The 17,551-nt window shown below is 36.9% G+C and overlaps 2 protein-coding genes across 2 annotated transcripts; both read left to right on the plus strand.

Moving 5' to 3' along the window:
• Positions 1 to 550: 550 nt before the first annotated feature.
• On the plus strand, positions 551 to 2,392 carry LOC101295322 (chlorophyllase-2, chloroplastic-like). Its single transcript, XM_004296523.1, has 2 exons — positions 551 to 825; positions 1,702 to 2,392. Exons 1-2 carry the CDS (start codon positions 551 to 553, stop codon positions 2,390 to 2,392), a joined length of 966 nt encoding a protein of 321 aa, XP_004296571.1.
• Positions 2,393 to 2,621: 229 nt separating this feature from the next.
• On the plus strand, positions 2,622 to 10,871 carry LOC101295614. The gene is made up of 5 exons (XM_004296524.1): positions 2,622 to 2,748; positions 9,173 to 9,267; positions 9,413 to 9,530; positions 9,618 to 9,770; positions 10,372 to 10,871. Exons 2-5 carry the CDS (start codon positions 9,260 to 9,262, stop codon positions 10,528 to 10,530), a joined length of 438 nt encoding a protein of 145 aa, XP_004296572.1. The 5' UTR covers positions 2,622 to 2,748; positions 9,173 to 9,259; the 3' UTR covers positions 10,531 to 10,871.
• Positions 10,872 to 17,551: the final 6,680 nt, after the last annotated feature.

The raw sequence follows: 17,551 nt of genomic DNA on the forward strand, positions 1-17,551 counted from the left end.
GGGGGGGAGGGGAGGAGAGAGAGAGAGAGAGAGGTAGGTTTGTGTTGTGTGGTTAAAGATCAGATCTGATCTGAGTGGCAATCTTGTAGTTCTTTTTAAAAAATGGTATTTTTGTCGCTTCATCCAAAATATTGGGGCATGTCCGTTTCATTTTTATGATGGGTCCAAGTTATGTGTTCTAATTTGTTTAAATATTTTAACAAGTGGGTTTATTATTTTTTGAAATTTGGTTTGTTACTTATATGTAATTTACTCTTTTTTTAATGAATGCTTGAGGACATGAAGAGTAATTACTTGGTGACGTTCTCTTTGTGAACCTGGAGGACATGAATGGCCATACCGCCAGCAGTAGAGAGCTTTTGGGTATGAATATCCATCCAACTATGGCAAGGTAGTTGAATGTCACTGACAATATGTTAGGCCTTGAAACTGAATCCATATCATGATTTGCCACGAAAATATCTAAGACAAACGTTCTCTCTGTCACAGACTCACAAGTGAGGCTATAAATGCCACTTGCTTTGATATTTATTATGCTCCAATTCCAGTCATGTCTACTTCATCTTGTTCAAACGTTTTTGAGCTTGGAAAGTACAGGGTAGAGTTCCAAACAGTTGATGCAGCAGAGACTAGTAGTGGATGCTGCAGCACCAAGTCTTCTTCAACTGTTTCGCTTCGGCCTCCGAAGCAGCTTTTGATTGGCTTGCCTTGCGAAGCTGGAGAGTTCCCAGTGCTGCTCCTCCTCCATGGTTTTCTTCTCTCCAACTCTTTCTACTCTCAGCTTATCCAACACATCGCCTCTCATGGCTTCATCGTCATTTCCCCTCCAGGCGAGTACTACTCTCTCTCTCTCTCTCTCTCTCTCAAAACTTAATGATATGAACACTTCACAATTCTGTACAGGTTTGTTGTTTCAGTCAGACATGATTAGCTTTATCCATTTGGCATATTTTTGTCTTGCCAATTATATATTCGCTTACAGATCGAGTTTACATCATTATTTGTTATTCGCTGTTAATTGACATTGTCGGTACCGGTTCATCATCCTCTAACAATTTAAGCTTTTGGAGCCGAGTGATTGTTGAATATTTATTAAAGCTTATGAACCTGGTTACCAGAAATGCCTAACTAATTAAATTCGAAACCTCCATCCTCATTCCTCACTTCTTTGTTGGGTTATGAGGTTCAATATGCACATGTTAATATATGTCTGTATTTATTTATTTCTTTGCCTAAGTTTTAGAGTGTCCTCCGTTTTGTCTAACTACATGTTAATACATGAAGACAGATTTCATATGTTGGTTTCCTTCAAGTCACCCTCACTTCTTAATGAAAAGCCTTACTCTCCAAGATAGCTTGAAGCTTTAAGATAACACCTACAAGAAGCAAATTATGTGAATAATATGCTTTCCCTTTCAACTAACAAAAATTATTGGAAGCAGAATTAACATTCGGACAAGTTCAGTTGGTGTTGTATGAACAGAAAAGAACCAAGTGGCTCAATATTCCTTGTGAGAAATGCTTGGCTCTAAATACTGTCCTTTTAGTCTGCGGTCATACAAGTCCAGAAACCTCCATGTTTCCTTTGTCCTTTTTACATTCTAGCTAGAAGGGCTGTGTTCAGATTGTGATGTTACATGTAGCAATATTCTTAGACCAAAAATGGTCACTGATAATTAAGTAAATACTCTTTGTGCTCCAACAGTTGTATACAATAGCTGGATCAGATACAAGTGATGAGATCAAGTCCACAGCTGCAATAACAAACTGGTTATCAGAAGGACTTCAATCCTTGCTTCCACCGCATGTTCATGCAAATCTAAACAAGCTAGCACTCGCCGGGCATAGTCGAGGAGGCAAAGTTTCTTTTGCACTAGCATTAGGGAAAGAAGGCATCACTACTAGCTTGAAATTTTCAGCCTTAATAGGCATAGACCCAGTTGATGGAATGGACAAGGGAAAACAGACCCCTCCACCAGTACTAACCTATGTCCCTCATTCTTTCGATCTTGAAGGCATGGCAGTAATGGTGATTGGTACTGGTTTGGGTGAAGTGAAGAGAAACCCTCTATTCCCTGCTTGTGCTCCAAAGGGTGTAAACCATGAGGACTTCTTCAATGAATGCCGAAAACCGGCTTGTTACTTTGTGGCCAAGGACTACGGGCATCTTGATATGCTTGATGATGAGACAAAGGGGGTTAGAGGGAAGGCTACATATTGTTTGTGCAAAAATGGCAAGTCTAGGGAACCCATGAGAAAATTTGTTGGAGGAGTTGTGGTTGCTTTCATTAAAGCCTATTTGGGAGGGGATAGCAATGAACTAATGGCTATAAGTGAAGCAGGGTATGATGCTGCACCAATTGAGCTTCAAAGTGTTGAATTCCTATTGTGAAAAAAAAAACTCGAACGGTTTTAAATTATGTCAGAGAAGCTATGTACTTGATTTCTTTCTTTCACAAAATGTAGTTGATACACATGTAATATAGCTGTGTTTCATTAACCTCTATTGCACACCTTGTCATACACAAAACATTTTATCAGACACGGATTCAAAATCAGAAGCGGCTAGTTGTGTTGGCTTTTACTAAACCTATATATAAATAAACCCTGGAACGAAATTTATCAGACCCAACAAGAAACAAAGTCTTAAGCTTTGCTCGGCAGTCTCCAGCGCCACCACTAAACTCTTGAGCTTTAGCTCTCTGATCTCCGTTCCAAGTCAACCCACGTTTCTACATTCACAGAGAGGTATTCCTCTATATCCTTTTTCTCTGAATTTCTAATGTCTTATAATAAATCGTCTCTGCAATCTGGGTATTGAATATAATTGTCTTGTTTATTCTATTCTCTCTGCAATCATAGTATTAGATTATGAGAACATTATAGTGGATTCAATCTGGAATTGTGTAGTGGATTAGTCTGTGTCCCCTTCAGTAGATGGGGATTTAGTGAACAGAACATTGAACTTACAGAATGAATGCCATCCCCAGATGGTTTATTGAACATGAGATATTGTTCAAGAATTGATTGATTTAACTGCTTTGGTTGAAAGTTTGATGTAACTTTCTGTGTATTTTTCCAATTTTCCTTAATGCTGAAAGATATATGCATGTAATTAAAGCTTGACTAGCTAATCTGAATTGATATGCTGCGAGTTTTTAGGCTCTGCAATACAAGAAACTCTCTGCAATACTCCTAATTAGTTGCTTATGTTCTTATTGTATTTCCAATTTGTGTCTTTTTTGCAATACACAAAGCTTATAACTAATAACTAGTTTTGGAATAAAAAATACACCAAGCATGGTAGCTGCACTAAATCAATATTTAGTCCAGAGAGATACTTTGAATTAGCTGAGGTTTGTCTTAGAATTGGTGATTCGTAAAGCTAATATCACCCCAGGTCTTAGACTTGACTACACTATCTTTGAGCCGAGCCTTGCAGTGGCATTTGAAGGAAAACCACAACCAAGGTTGATTTGCCATGGTGACATCCTGGTGGAAACGATTATTTGTTTGGATAGAGAAGCAGACATACATATCAGTTGCGTCCCCCAGTCTAAGTGTACCGCTGCTATATATTTTCCAAGGGTTTTAGATTAGGTTCCAGATATGGGCAGATATATGATGTGATAGTTAATCAAGTAAGTTTAGTCTAACTCCTCATTTTGTAGTATTGGCTTGAATCTGAGTTTGTAGTCTAATTTATTTCAACTGTTTTTTAAGCTTCAAAAACTTTAGTTTGTCACCCAAACATATTGAACCTAGTACTTTTCAATGATTTTGGGTTAAACTGAGAGAGCATTCCATGAATTTCTGTTGTGGTTCACTCACTCAAATCCAGAAGTAGGCCGGGATGCGTGGTAATAAGGTTTATCCTCCCATCAATATTATCTAGAGCAAGTTATAGAGAATGAAGTCTGGTTCCAGTTTAAAATGTATGCTGTGGTCTCTCGAAATGCAAACTACTTATGGTTAAGTCATAGATATTGATGACGAAGGTCTGCTATACTGTGAAGACGCAAAACATAAAATTCAAGTCACATTATACATCAAATGCATCTTCTGTCAAGCTTCCTCTCAAAAGAGTAAGATATTCTCGCAGCACCTATCCCTTGGTACAAGAAAATGACATTCAAATACACTAGGTGCAAAGTTTTTGTGCTCTTATATTTAGCCTAGCCATTTTCGGATCCTAGATCCGTCACTGGCTGTAGAATGAATTTGCTAAAGTCAATACATCCAAATTGATGTTGTTTTGGTTTCCTCTGTAACTGGGCGTTGAATTTCGTCTTTTTAATTATGATGTTCAACTTAATTGTTTATATGCTTGATAGAAACACTCAGCTTGATTATTTGAGCTGATCTATTGCTTTTGTTCGTTTGATTTGGTGAATTTTATCCACTTATAATAAGCCTAGAAACTATTCAGATTTCACTGCTTGAACTCATGCAAGCCTTGTGTTTTCCTACATCGCAAAACTTATGTTCAATTTCACCCTTTGATCTGACCGAAAAAAGGGTTCTCGGAAATTTTCTTCTACATTCATCACCTGATTTGTTCTATATATCTTGTTTTGTTCTTTTGTGAAAACAGAAGGTTTGATGCTACCAAATACTACTTTATCATATACAAAATCGTATAGGAGATAATGATTGTTTCTGTGTTCTTTAATTTGTTTTAATCTACTTTCTCACCCACTGGCCACCAGTGATGGTAGTTTTTGTCGTAAAAATGGTTTTGCTTCGTGTGGAGTCAAATGGGTAAAGGTTATAATTCCTTGAATCCCTTGTAGAATGGATGTGTCTAATCCCATGGTAAGTAAGCAGGAAACAATCTCTGGGGTGAAACACCTCACAACAGTTAGTGCACTAGTCTGTTGCTGTCTATTAAATATGCATGTGCAGTAGTCCAGCATGGTGTGTATGATCCGTGTTAATCCATAGCCCCACCTGGTGAGTTTGATCCTAGTAGGTATCGTAGATGAGGAGTCTCAAGTGTAAATGTTTAACAACTGCATTACTTTTGAGCTGCTATATATGGGACTGTGCAAGTCTTGTACCAGCCACTTATGGTCTTTACTTTCACTCTAGTGTAAACTCAAGAGGTAATTTCTTTTGAAGTAAGTTGTCATTTTTTTCATGTTTTGAATGGCATGGACGATGATGCCATTTTGTTTGGACTTTGGGGGGTTTGCCTTCATTTGAAGGATTAGTGTGTCATATAACAGTTAGATCAGCAATCTAATCATAGAGAACAATGTTCTGTTAAGAGAATTATCACTCTTTGATGAGGATCTTTGTTTTACTTACTTTGATTATAATGCTTTTTTTATTGTTTTGTTTTATTGTGAGATTGCTTTTGATTGTTAGCTATGGTTGTGCCTGGACATATTTTCAGGAACTGTTATAGTTGCTTTCAGATTTCTTATCGTCCTTGTGTTCTTTTGTTTTGTGTTAGTAAGATCCTATGTTTGTTCGTTTATTTTAATGTTAAGGTTTGCACTTCACATATTTCATATCAAAAGTAATTGTGATCTATTGTAAGGATAAGTGCATTAATGTTGTATGTGGTAGATTGCGGCTCAAGTATTGAAGAGTAATTTATTTAGAATGTACACTGTTTAAAGCTAGTTTGTTAGGTCTTCTTCTGTTTTAGATTTCAATAGGTATGAATCGTCTTGGCATTGACTCTGATGGTAGAAAGAAAAAGCATTAGATGAATAGCTTTCTGGATGTAAGTTTTGGTGGGCGCGCATGTGGTATGGTTGTTAGGTTAAGTAGACATTAATTGAGAAGCTTTGCAGTGCTAATTAACAGAGCCTAACTAGTAGAATGGCTGGGAATATGAGGTAATCAGGACTAGAAAGGAGGGTTAGTACAGTGTGTCAAGTTTCAGAAGGTACAGCTCAGGAAAACATAAAGGGAGTTCATCGGATGGCCCTTATTTTTATTTTAACTTGCAAGTAGTGATTAACTGTTTATGAGATTACTGCCCATTACTAACAGAACATACACACAACTAGGTACTGTGTAAAGGGAGTTGGGAAATTTTGTTTTGTTCTCTCTGTTGTGGATAACAGCGTTGAGTGGATTGCCATCACTGATTAACCTTTATTATGCAATTTATGCTGTGATATTTCCTATTCTGGAAACTGGAAAGACAGAAGTGTGTTCAAAGAACAACACTTCAATTATATTGTTTCATTTAATTCACCTCAAAGTGTGTTGGGTGGCCGTTTGGTCCCTGTTCAGTATATAGAGAAAGGGAGCTGCCAGTTAGGATTCCAGTTGTCTGTAATCTGGACATTAAGACACATTACTTTCTGACCAAATGACGTTCTCTGCTAAAAAAAATATAAAAAAATAAAATTTGTGTACCGTCTCTCTAGTACAGAGTTTTAGCCTTAAAGTAGACTATAGATCTAATATAATCCCTGGGAGACATTTTAATAGTATGTTAGTCTTCTTGGAGTGGCATAATCTTTTCTATTTCTACGTGGGCATGTCGGTTACATAGAGGCTGGAAACAGGCAGCATTGGTGCTTCCAGACTCGTACTTTTTCCATTTCTTACTTGGTTTGATACTGCCTATTGTAAGCTCCTCTACAGTAATAAGCTATACTCAATTTCATAGTTCATGATTCGAACTTCGAAGGTTTCTTGTTGTGGTTCAAGGTTGCACAAGCTTAGAGCAGTTGCTTAAGGTAGGTGTATATATTGGTATGAACAATAGATCTATAAAGGGTCATAAAGGGTCGTAGGAGCTATAATGACAAACGGATCAGAGGACATCAACCCTGATTAGGCATTAAGATCACTTGATGGATGTTGTTCAAAGTAATATTCAAACTAACTGGAACAGATTATGCATTTCTGTGTTGTACATGATGCTCATGGAGACCCTCTTCTTGTTACTCATGACTCGTCTCTAAAATTTAAACTATTGAACACCTAAATTACCAAAACATCAACACTTAAAAGAGGAGTTGATAACTTGATACTTTATAGTTAGTGGTTAGCTCAATTACAGTCTTAGCATTTCTATTACTACCACGAGGATCGTTGGAATATATACCACTATTATATGCGTGTGTTGTGTAAATATGATTACTGTGTAATTGCTCGAGGTATGTTTTCTGTCTGTCATAGTGTGACATATATAGACCGTGTGTAGACGAATATATGGTGACCATGAGAAGACTGTATGAGTGTACTGTGTACAAAGAATGGACTTTGACATTTGGTTTTGAAACTCATAGAGATTGATTGCCTTTTCGGTTTGGGTATTTTTTTTTTTTTTTTTAATGGTCTTCTTGGTTTGGTTTAACTTTGAGTATGGAATACTAATCTGAAACGAGTACCTGGGAAACTTTGCATACAGGCAATATCATATTGGTCACTGTGTTGGCGCTGCCCTAAAGCTTTTATCCATGTTTTTTTAGCAGACGGAATCAGAAAATGCTTGAGAATCTGCAATATATTTGCAAGAGCTCCAATTGTCAATACCTATATCATCTTGGTAGGAGCTGCATCTTCTCAAATTTCTCAAACTTTTTCAACCCTCACAGATCCTAGTTTGTGGTGTCTTAGTATCATGTTATTTGTTCTTAAGAGGCGTGATCGTCATCATGCCTAGAATAATTTGAATCAGCTTATAGAGAATGGAAGTCTGGTTCCAGTTTAACATGATGTTTGCTGTGGTCTCTTGAAATGCATCTTCTGTCAAGCTTCCTCACAAGAGAGTAAGATATTCTCGCAGCACCTATCCTCCCTTGGTACAAGAAAATGACATTCAAATACACAAGATGCAGAGTTTTTGTGCTCTTATAGTTATCCTAGCCATTTTTTGGATCCTGGATCCTTCAGTGGCTGTAGAATGAATTTGCTAAAGTCAATACATCCAAATTGATGTTACTTTGGTTTCCTCTGTAACTGGGTGTTGAATTTCTGGTTTTTGATTATGATGTTCAAGCTAGTCCTACTAGATTATATTTCTATGATTTGGTGATAATACTTTCTATTTTCATCCCCTTTCCCGTTAATTTGGGCATCATACGACTTTATTTAGTTTCTACTTTCTGACACTGCACAGTGGCCTTAAGCTATTGATGCAACTTAATTGTTTATATGCTCGATAGAAATACTTAGCTTGATTGTTGGAGCTGTTCTATTGCTTTTGTTTGTTTGATTTGGTGGAATGCTATGCACTTATAATTAGCCTAGACACCATTCAGATTCTGGATCCGTCACTGCTTGAACTCATGCAAGGCTTGTGTTTTCGTACATCGCAACTTATTGTTCAATTTCAACCTTTGAGCTGCCTGGAAAATTGTTCTTGGATATTTTCTTCTACATTCATCACCTGATATTGTTCTATTTATCTTGTTTGGTACTTTTGTGAAAACAGAAGGTCTGATGCTACCAAATACTACTTTATCATATACGAAATCGTATAGGAAATAATGATTGTTTCCCTGTTCTTTAATTTGCTGTAATCTACTTTCTCACCCACCAGCCACCAGTTATTGTAGTTGTGTCGTTAAAATGGTGTTGTCTTCTTGTCGAGTCAAATGGGTAAAGGTTAGAATATACCTTAAGTGCCTTGTAGAATGGGTGTGTCTAGTCCCATGGTAGGCAAGCAGGGAACAAGAGAGGAGTCTCTGGGATTAAACACCTCACAACTGTTAGTGCACTAGTCTGTTGCTGTCTATTAATCCATGTGGAGTAGTCCAATATGGTGTGTATGATCCATGTTAATCCATAGCCCTACCTGGTGAGTTTGATCCTAGTAGGTGTCATAGATGAGGAGTATCAAGTGTTTTTGAACATATAAATGTCTAACATGCCTCAACTGTGTTACCTTTGAGCTGCTATTTATGGTATTTCTGACCAGATGGAGTGGTGTATTACCCTGTGGAGAATTGTAACTCAGATCTTATGTGATGCTCATACTGAGTTGTCTTTTTATTTGCTTATGTGAAATGTTCATTATGTTATGTCAAGAATCCTTCTAACGGTCTTTTGTTTTGGTCTCTATAGTTTTACTTATCTTTGTCAAGATAGGCATTTATGTTTAGCTTTTCCTTTAGAAGACATTTTCATATATTTATTACATTATTTTGGTTACTACGTATACTGTTAATTTTACTGCGAAAACTGATTAAAACAAAAGACCATCAGGGTTCTGAGACATTGTGGATATCAGAACATTCTGTTACGCTAGAGTTGGTTATTGGTCTCAAGCTCAGATCCTGGTGAAATGAAGATGTATGTCTTAGTTTTCTTTACTATTGGTTTTCTTTACTTCTAATCACGTTCTATGAATGACTGCATTCAGCCTTACTTGAATTTTCTTTTAAGCACTTTTTGGTGGGAGGGTTTTATAAGTTTCTAATTCTATAAATTCTTGCAGACTAAAGACTGATGTTGGAGCACTTAACAATTTTGAAGTGCTCGAATTCCTAAAATCGAAAGGGGCTTCAACCAATGATATAGCTCGGCTGGCAAAAGTAAAACCATCTGAGTATAAGGTTGTCAAATATTTTGTTTTATCACCTATATTGTATTCTTAATTCATTGTAGTGAGAAGTAAAGTCTCGTTGATTTTCCGTCTTTAGGTTTTCGATTATGTGGTTAATACTCCTGCTGGTACTCACACAAGAGAGAGAGTTGAAGAGTTCAAGGAGAAGTGTAGACAATATGACCTTGGAAATGATAAGATCCTCAATATTATTAACACAAGGCCAGCTTCAGTGGTTGAAATATATGCGGTATGATAGAAGTACTTTACCCCCACTCTGCTGTTTATCATTATGTGATTTTTCTCTGTTTTTGTTTTCCTTAAATTCATAATCTTGTATTATCTCTCCTGGTGTGGCTTAATCATGACTTGTTTGCTGTAAATGTGTGTGTTTGTGCCCTGCATTGTGGGTGGAATAGGAACTGTGCTAACACTGCGATTGGGAAAAGAGTTTATAACTTTATAACAACTTCAAAACTGATCAGTGGAGTATTGTCTCTTCTATTTCTTGACCCTGGCTTGACTTATTAAATCACTCGCATAATTGGTATAACCCATTGATATCAGAACACAATCAACCTTGTGTCCAGTGACCAGTGTTATCTTCCACTTACTAACATGATATTTGGTGAACTCTATGGCTGTCAGTGTCCAATATATTAGCTGTCATCCAAAAAATGACCATAGAATGGCCTAGTGTGTCTTCCTTCTTATGCCAAGGACCTGGTTTAGGGAACCTTAGATATTTTCAAGACCCTTGATATGGTGTTTTCTATTGCAAGTTCAGAGAGTTCTTTGTAAAACTTGTGAACTTATTTGCAAAATTTGTTTTTGTTCTTGATGTTTCACAGATCGTAGAGGATAATGCTGACGAGCTAGTAGAGCTGGTTGCAGAGGTATTGCCTCCTCCGACTGCAGCATCCCCTAAACCTGAAGCAGGTACCGATGAGATTGATGCAGAGACCATGAACATGGAACAAACTGAACAAAATGATGGCAATATAGAATAGGTAACCTTGATTTGGGAAAGGACCAATGGAGACTAGTTGATGTGGGTATAGTATATTAGTATTGACCATTTTCTCAACTTAAAAGTCCCATGTCTAAAACTTTTTGATGAGCTATATATATTTATCTTATATGTGAGTGATTGTAAGTAGGATTTACCATTTCTGGTGTCACATGAGACCTTGCACATTAAACTGTGTTATGTATCCTTTGCAGCACTGTTTGCTTAAATAGTTGAATCCATATTCGTTTGTTCAGTATGGGTTTTGCCTTGCAATGAAAGTTTGTTTCTACGGATTTTAGTTGGCTATGATATTTTCTCTGTAATCAAATCATCCAATTGGCTGTTTGACAAATCTAACAAAACTTCAACTACGGAGTACCATCGGCTCTTTACATCAATTTCAAGTTCAAAAGTAATTTGTTTCGAGTTACATACATTAGTTCTTAATTTGTAGAAAAAAATCATAATAATCATTTACATGAGAATAAATATCGTAAGCATATAGATTTTATCAATACTGATACTCAATGTGCATAATTTTACAGATTTTCATTAAAAAAAAAAATTATAAAAATTATAAAAAAAAAAAGTGCATAATTTTCCAAATAGTTCTAAGAATTCATTAGGAATTCCAGCCTTCCTTCTCCTTTCCGGGACTGCCCGAAAGAGAATCCAGCCAGTACTTCTTGGTCGTGAATAGGGTTCATTTTTGAACCTTAGACATCCATGGCGGCAGATCAATCAAAAACCAGACAATTTTAGTTAATGTCACCTAAGAATGTTCAATATGGAAGTGAAAACCAATTGAATATATAAAAAAATGAAAACAAAAAGAGAGTACACAGAGAAGCTAGGCCAGTTCATTGATTAAAGAAGAAACTTGCAGCAAATTTGTAATAAGCAACTTTTGCTGCACATACTTGTATTCCACAAACCAACCTAAAATCAAAATACATGTTGACAATATGAAAAGATGGTTCAGCAACACCTTTCAAATGTGTCCCAAAGTGATGGTGTAAAAGACTGATAACATTTAACCTAACCAGAAACGATCTAACTCAAATATCGAATCAACCTCACTTAAAAGCCACACCATATAAACTGTAAACTACTCTTTCGAAAACTTGAGAAAAGTGAGGCTCCTATTAGTCTACAAAAGCAAAACATACGACCAACAAATAAGAGTGCAACTTTCATACACATACTTGTTACCAACTTACCATCCTTGCTCCCTTTCTCAAACAAAACCCAAAGAATAACAGAAATATGTATTAGAATTTCTAAGCTAGTCATAATGCTATATTCCACAAACCACCCTAAATTCAAAATACTTGATAAAATTCAATAAAAGACAACTCTTTGATGAAAATAGAGAGGACTTAAAAAAAAACTAATTATATTATAGGTGAAATCTGCAGAAGATGAGTCCTTCAGAAAATACTGTAGAGAATCAATATCCTATTAGCGTCTGCAATCAACAAACGAACATATATTGATCACAAAATTCGGAGAGAACCAACCTCCTAGGCTTGTTCTCATCTGAGTCATCTCGTCGGTGCAACCTGACAGTATGCGCTCGTTGTCACTTTGCCACCGTTCTAGCGCCTCATCAACAACAAAAGGTGTAAAGTTTTTGAAGTGCACAACAAGCCCGATTCCAGCAAACGGCGCGTTTGAGACCAAAGATCACGTCCGCCCGCGATGCCATGATGATTCCGGCGACAACGATAACAGAATTGGTATTGATTTTCTGATTTTAGGGTTCGCTATCCATGACTTTATGGCATGGCTCTAAATATTTGGACGACTTAGGGTTGGGCCTTTTTTTACGTTGTGATGATATATTCCAAAGTTAATCCTACTTGCACTAGGAATCATATTCGTTGTACAGACAGGCTTTTTAGAGGATGATATATATATATTTACTCCTATCTTTCTGTTTTGGAACCATAATGAACACTGTAGAGGGGTCTGCAGTTGCATATGAATAGAGATGATCTTGTCAATATCATCTTAAATTGTGCTAGGATTAAGCCTGAGTTTTTCAACCTGTGGTAATGCCTAATCGCGGCCCTTAATGTCACGATGAGCTTTTTAAATCAGTGCAGATCGAGTAAGAAACCAAAGCCAACAGCATACTAAAAGCACATAGATATGCACTACACACACAGAGACCAACATTATCTCAACTTTTTAATGATTTGCTAAATTCACACGAAGACAGCAAAGGCACGTCAAAATCTTAAGATCGATCAAGGCATGAAGATATCTATTTTGCATCCTAAATGGTTAGTCAGATGTGCTGAAATCACTTCAACCATTTAAACTTTTAAACAAATGGTTTGTAAACTTTAGATCAATGCAAGTGGAAGACCAATGAATTTGTTCAACTGCATTATGATGCACACAAAATACAGCTCTTACGAGTTGATATAAAGCGGCTGGACCGGTAAACAATTTCAAACTAGTTCATTTTGCATATCTTTCATTTCATTTCGGCATGGCTAACTTCTTGTTGATCAAATCAAAATACGTACTACTTAATGCCCTGGCAGCAACAGGCAGCAAAAGCATGCTGGCTGCTGCAAAGTAGTTTTAATTTCAAATATTGGTCATCAATCTCAAATGGATAGGTTTCCACAACAAGAAGCATCAAATAAATAGATAACTCACTAACAAGGTCTTAAAATTATTCAAGAGATATAGTCATCCTCCATCGCCCATTACATTTACATTACATTACATTAGCATTGCACCTATTTAGATGTCACTCGGACCGTTCCATCTCTCTCATGGCCCTGCATTCTCTCATGGCCCTGTAGTAAACCGGAAAGTAATGTTACAAAACTGAACACTACATGATTTGAAATCGATATATGAACACAGAACAGCAACAGGCCACCAAAGAGATTGGAACAAAACTGAGAATTGACTTCCGGATTCTGGGACCTCAAATCCAAATCAGCTTGTTTGTTTGGCTTCTTAATGTAAGATAATTTAGGATTTTGAAATTACTATGGACAGGTGGTTATTTGTAAAATTACAATAGATCAAAACTTACTGAAACAGAAACAAAAAAACTGTAATCCAAAATTGCAAGACGAACAAGAATATCAGAAGATCGAGAAAAAGATGTGTAATCAGAATATTGATAAAGAAATCCTTACCGGGTCGTAGCTATTTCCGATTTCATGACTTGAAAGAGACTAGGGACGATATGGTATAGATAGTAAGTTGGTCCTGCAACAGTGGTGTCATTAAGAGCGTCACTGGAAATTTCACGCAAGCCCTTTTTTTTGAAACTGGCAGAGGTCTTAGCTAATGTGCCTCGCAAGGATTTCAGGCAAGCCCTTTGCGACTCTGAATAACATTTTTGCGATTCAGGATTTCTAGGGTTTGTTCGAGGTCGACCTTTATATAGAGAGCGTTGCGTACTGAGATCGATTACCGAATATGTATAGGGCCTCAAGAAATTTGTAATTATGTTAAAGGGAAGTAAAGTAAAAATACTTGAGAGGCAAGGCAATTTTAAGAAAAAAAATAATAATAAATCGATCAGGCAATTAAGGTGTATCTATTATTTGAAAATATAATTATACTATTAAAAAGAAATACAATTATATAATTATAAAAGGAAACAAAATCGCGCTAGGAATCAATCTCTGCTACTCTCCTCTGTTAGGGAAACCTAACAAAACCTATTAAAACCTGTACGTATTGAACTGTTCAACCATATCAAACTCTAGTTTGCTCTCTTCAATTCGCATCTTTGGTTCTACTGAGATTACTACGCCCAACATTGAGAAAAGTAAAAGGTTACTACGCCCATCTTTGTTCTATTTATGTTATGAAACTAGCCTTTATTCGTTTAGTTATGCACCTATTGCAGCTTTAATTTCCTCTAGGTTCCGTAAATAGTGATTTGAAATCGATGATATATATGTTGGTCTAGTACGTTTCTGAATCCATTTAGTATTAGATTTCCTTGGTCAATTAGGGTTTTTGTTTTTATAAATACCTAGTTCTTCTCTGTGAGATTATTATGTACATCTGAATATCCCAATACAATCTTTAAACCCTAGCTGCAGGTATGTTGAGCGAGGAGGAGCTGAATAAGAAGGTCTTGCAGTACGGAAATGTCCTGGTCACAAACCGAGAGATTCAAACTCTGAAAGGCCCTCGTTTTCTAAACGACGTCATCATCGAATTCTACTTCCTCCATATTTCTAATGTCTTCCTTCAATCGCACGAGTCGTTTCGAGATGACATTCTTCTGGTTTCGCCTGCAGTCTCCTTCTTTCTGCAGCAGGGGGGTGACTCCCATATCAAAGAATTTGCAGAGAACAACCAAGTAGCTAGCAAGCAAGTTGTCATGTTTACTGTGAATAATAACCAAGATGCCGGCGCGAATGACGGAGGAAGCCACTGGAGCTTGCTGGTTTACTACAGAAAATCAAACACGTTCGTGCACTGACAGCTTGGGAACGAATGGTTCTTGTGCTAAAAAGCTTTTTCGGGCAGTGAAGAAACATGTGGCAACACCTACTGATGAGAGTAGCAGCAACGCTGCTACAATTGTTGATGGAAATGTGGATTCTACTGATGCTAATCCAATCAATATTGGAGACGCAGATTCTAACAATGCTACTACAATTGGTACTGTAGACGTGGACTCTAACCTGACTAGTACAGTCGATATTGTACATGTGGATGCTACTGCTACTAGTCCAGTGCCTCCCGTCAATGGAGATGGAGATGGAGATGGAGATTCTACCATGATCGATGGAGATTCTACTAATACTACTAGTATGACGGATGCGGATGTTTCTATTAGTAGCAACAGAGTTGGTGAAGATAATACTGGTTGTGGTAGAGTTGATAATGATGAAAACCAGCTGCGGCAACATAATCAGAAGAAAAAGAGGATGCATGGTTATCGTTACGCACGACCGTGGATTTATGGGGAGGAGGAAGAGGAGATGCCCTGGCATATGTATGGCCCTCCTTGTTCTCAACGTGATTTTCATAATTCCTTTCGGTATGGAAGGGACTCAAGGCAGGATGAGTATATGAACTCGAACTGTGCTTATGGTTATTATCGTCGACCTTATTCTAATTCGAGATGGGATATGGACAGGGATGCTCATTGGAATACTTTTCCAAGAGGTCACCGTAAAATTATCCATGAGGAAGATGATAGTTTTAAAGAAGAGGGATGCATGCCGAAGCAGAAAAATTTCTATGACTGCGGTTTGTATGTGATGGAAATTGCTAGGGTGGTGTGTGAATGGTACTACCTTGATGATGAAGCAAAGCAGCAACAGCCGGAGCATCAAGGTTTCTTGTGTAAGTTGAAGGGTGGCGGCCGGTTTCCCAACATCGGTGAGTATGTTCATACTAATTCTTTGGAATCCACAATGCGTCGCATGCTTTTGGAAATCATTCAAGAACGAGCATGCGAGTCTGGTATAACTATTGATTTATTTTCCTCTGATGATGATGATGAGTACAAGACTGAGAAAGCTATTGTGTTGTTTGATAATGATGAGTGCAAGAATGAGAAAGCTATTATGTTGTTTTCTGATAAAAATGAGTCCATGGATGATGATAGTACTTCCCTATTCGGCCCCCAGCCTCAGCCCCAACACGATAAGTCGGAGGATGAAAAACTGGAGGATTGTGGTGGTGTTGCTGCTCTTCCCCAATCTGTATCCTCAACTTCAGAGGATGAAATACTCGAGGATTGTGTTGATGTTGCTGCTCTTCCAGAATCCATATCTTCCACTACTTCAGAGGATGAGCCAGAAGAAGATTATGATTCTATGCCAGAGGACAAGTGCTCATTGTTCAGTAAATGCAGCAATTGTAGGAGATGATCTCCTTGTTAAAAAACGAGCATGATTCTATATAAAGTTGTTGAGTTGTATCTAGATTTTTAGTTATTTAACGGTTTTATATCTCTGGCTCTTTGGCCAATAGCTACTGTTGGTAACGGTTTATTTCTTTGCAACAATTTTGTGGAAGAAAAGCGTAAAGCTTTCAGCATCTACTATTCCCAGCTTGATAGGAGAACACTTGATTCCTTCTACACTATGACAATGAGTCTAAACTACCACTATCTTTCCACAGATCCACAAACCCATGCCAAGCAAGTTTAACAATCTGTGGATCTTATCAACAGTGAAAAATAGAAGACTGATCAAGGCATGAAGATATTCTTTCGTTCTGAAATCACATCACCATTTAAACAACGGTTTGTAAACTTTTGAACAATATATGCAAAGTGCAAGACCAATGAATTTGGTCTATTGCATATATGCTGCGCGCATACACAATGCAGCTCTTAGAAGTTGATATAAAGCAGCCGGACTTGTAAACAATTTCAAACTAGTTCATTTAGGCATGGTTTTTTTTTTGTTAATCCTGTCACAAAACACTACAACTTTCTACCCTGCAGAGCAATGGTTGGACATTTTTCCAAGTATATATAGACGTACATCAATCTCAAATGGATAGTTTTCCACGACGACAAGCTTCAAATAACTATATCTTACAAGGTCTTAAAATTATTCAAGAGCTAGTCGTCCTCAACAGTCAACACCCATCACATTATATTAAATTTCCATTGCACATAGGTAAAGTGATATTCCAAACTTAGATGAGCAAGACTAGAAGAGCCTTTTGCTTATATGAGAGTTGAGTCTCAACCAACTAATGTTAATTACATTGAACACGATCAACCCTAAAATTTTCTAAATGTTGAAGGAAAAATATCTGACGTGTGTCTTTGTTAAAGTAACTGATAAAAGTAAATTAAAAATATAATGACTTAATTAGTTATGAGAAATCAGTCATTATGTATATTATTATTATCATTTATTATCGCTATTATATGTGTGTAATTATCGTTGTAATCCACCTTTATATAAAAAATATTTCTAATAAAATGAGTAGACCATTCCGATTGATTTTTGATTTTACATGTTATCAGCATTTTTGTTCTAACTTAACAAATTTTT

The sequence above is a fragment of the Fragaria vesca genome, linkage group LG4, assembly GCF_000184155.1.
Source record: "Fragaria vesca subsp. vesca linkage group LG4, FraVesHawaii_1.0, whole genome shotgun sequence".
Taxonomy (NCBI): domain Eukaryota; kingdom Viridiplantae; phylum Streptophyta; class Magnoliopsida; order Rosales; family Rosaceae; genus Fragaria; species Fragaria vesca.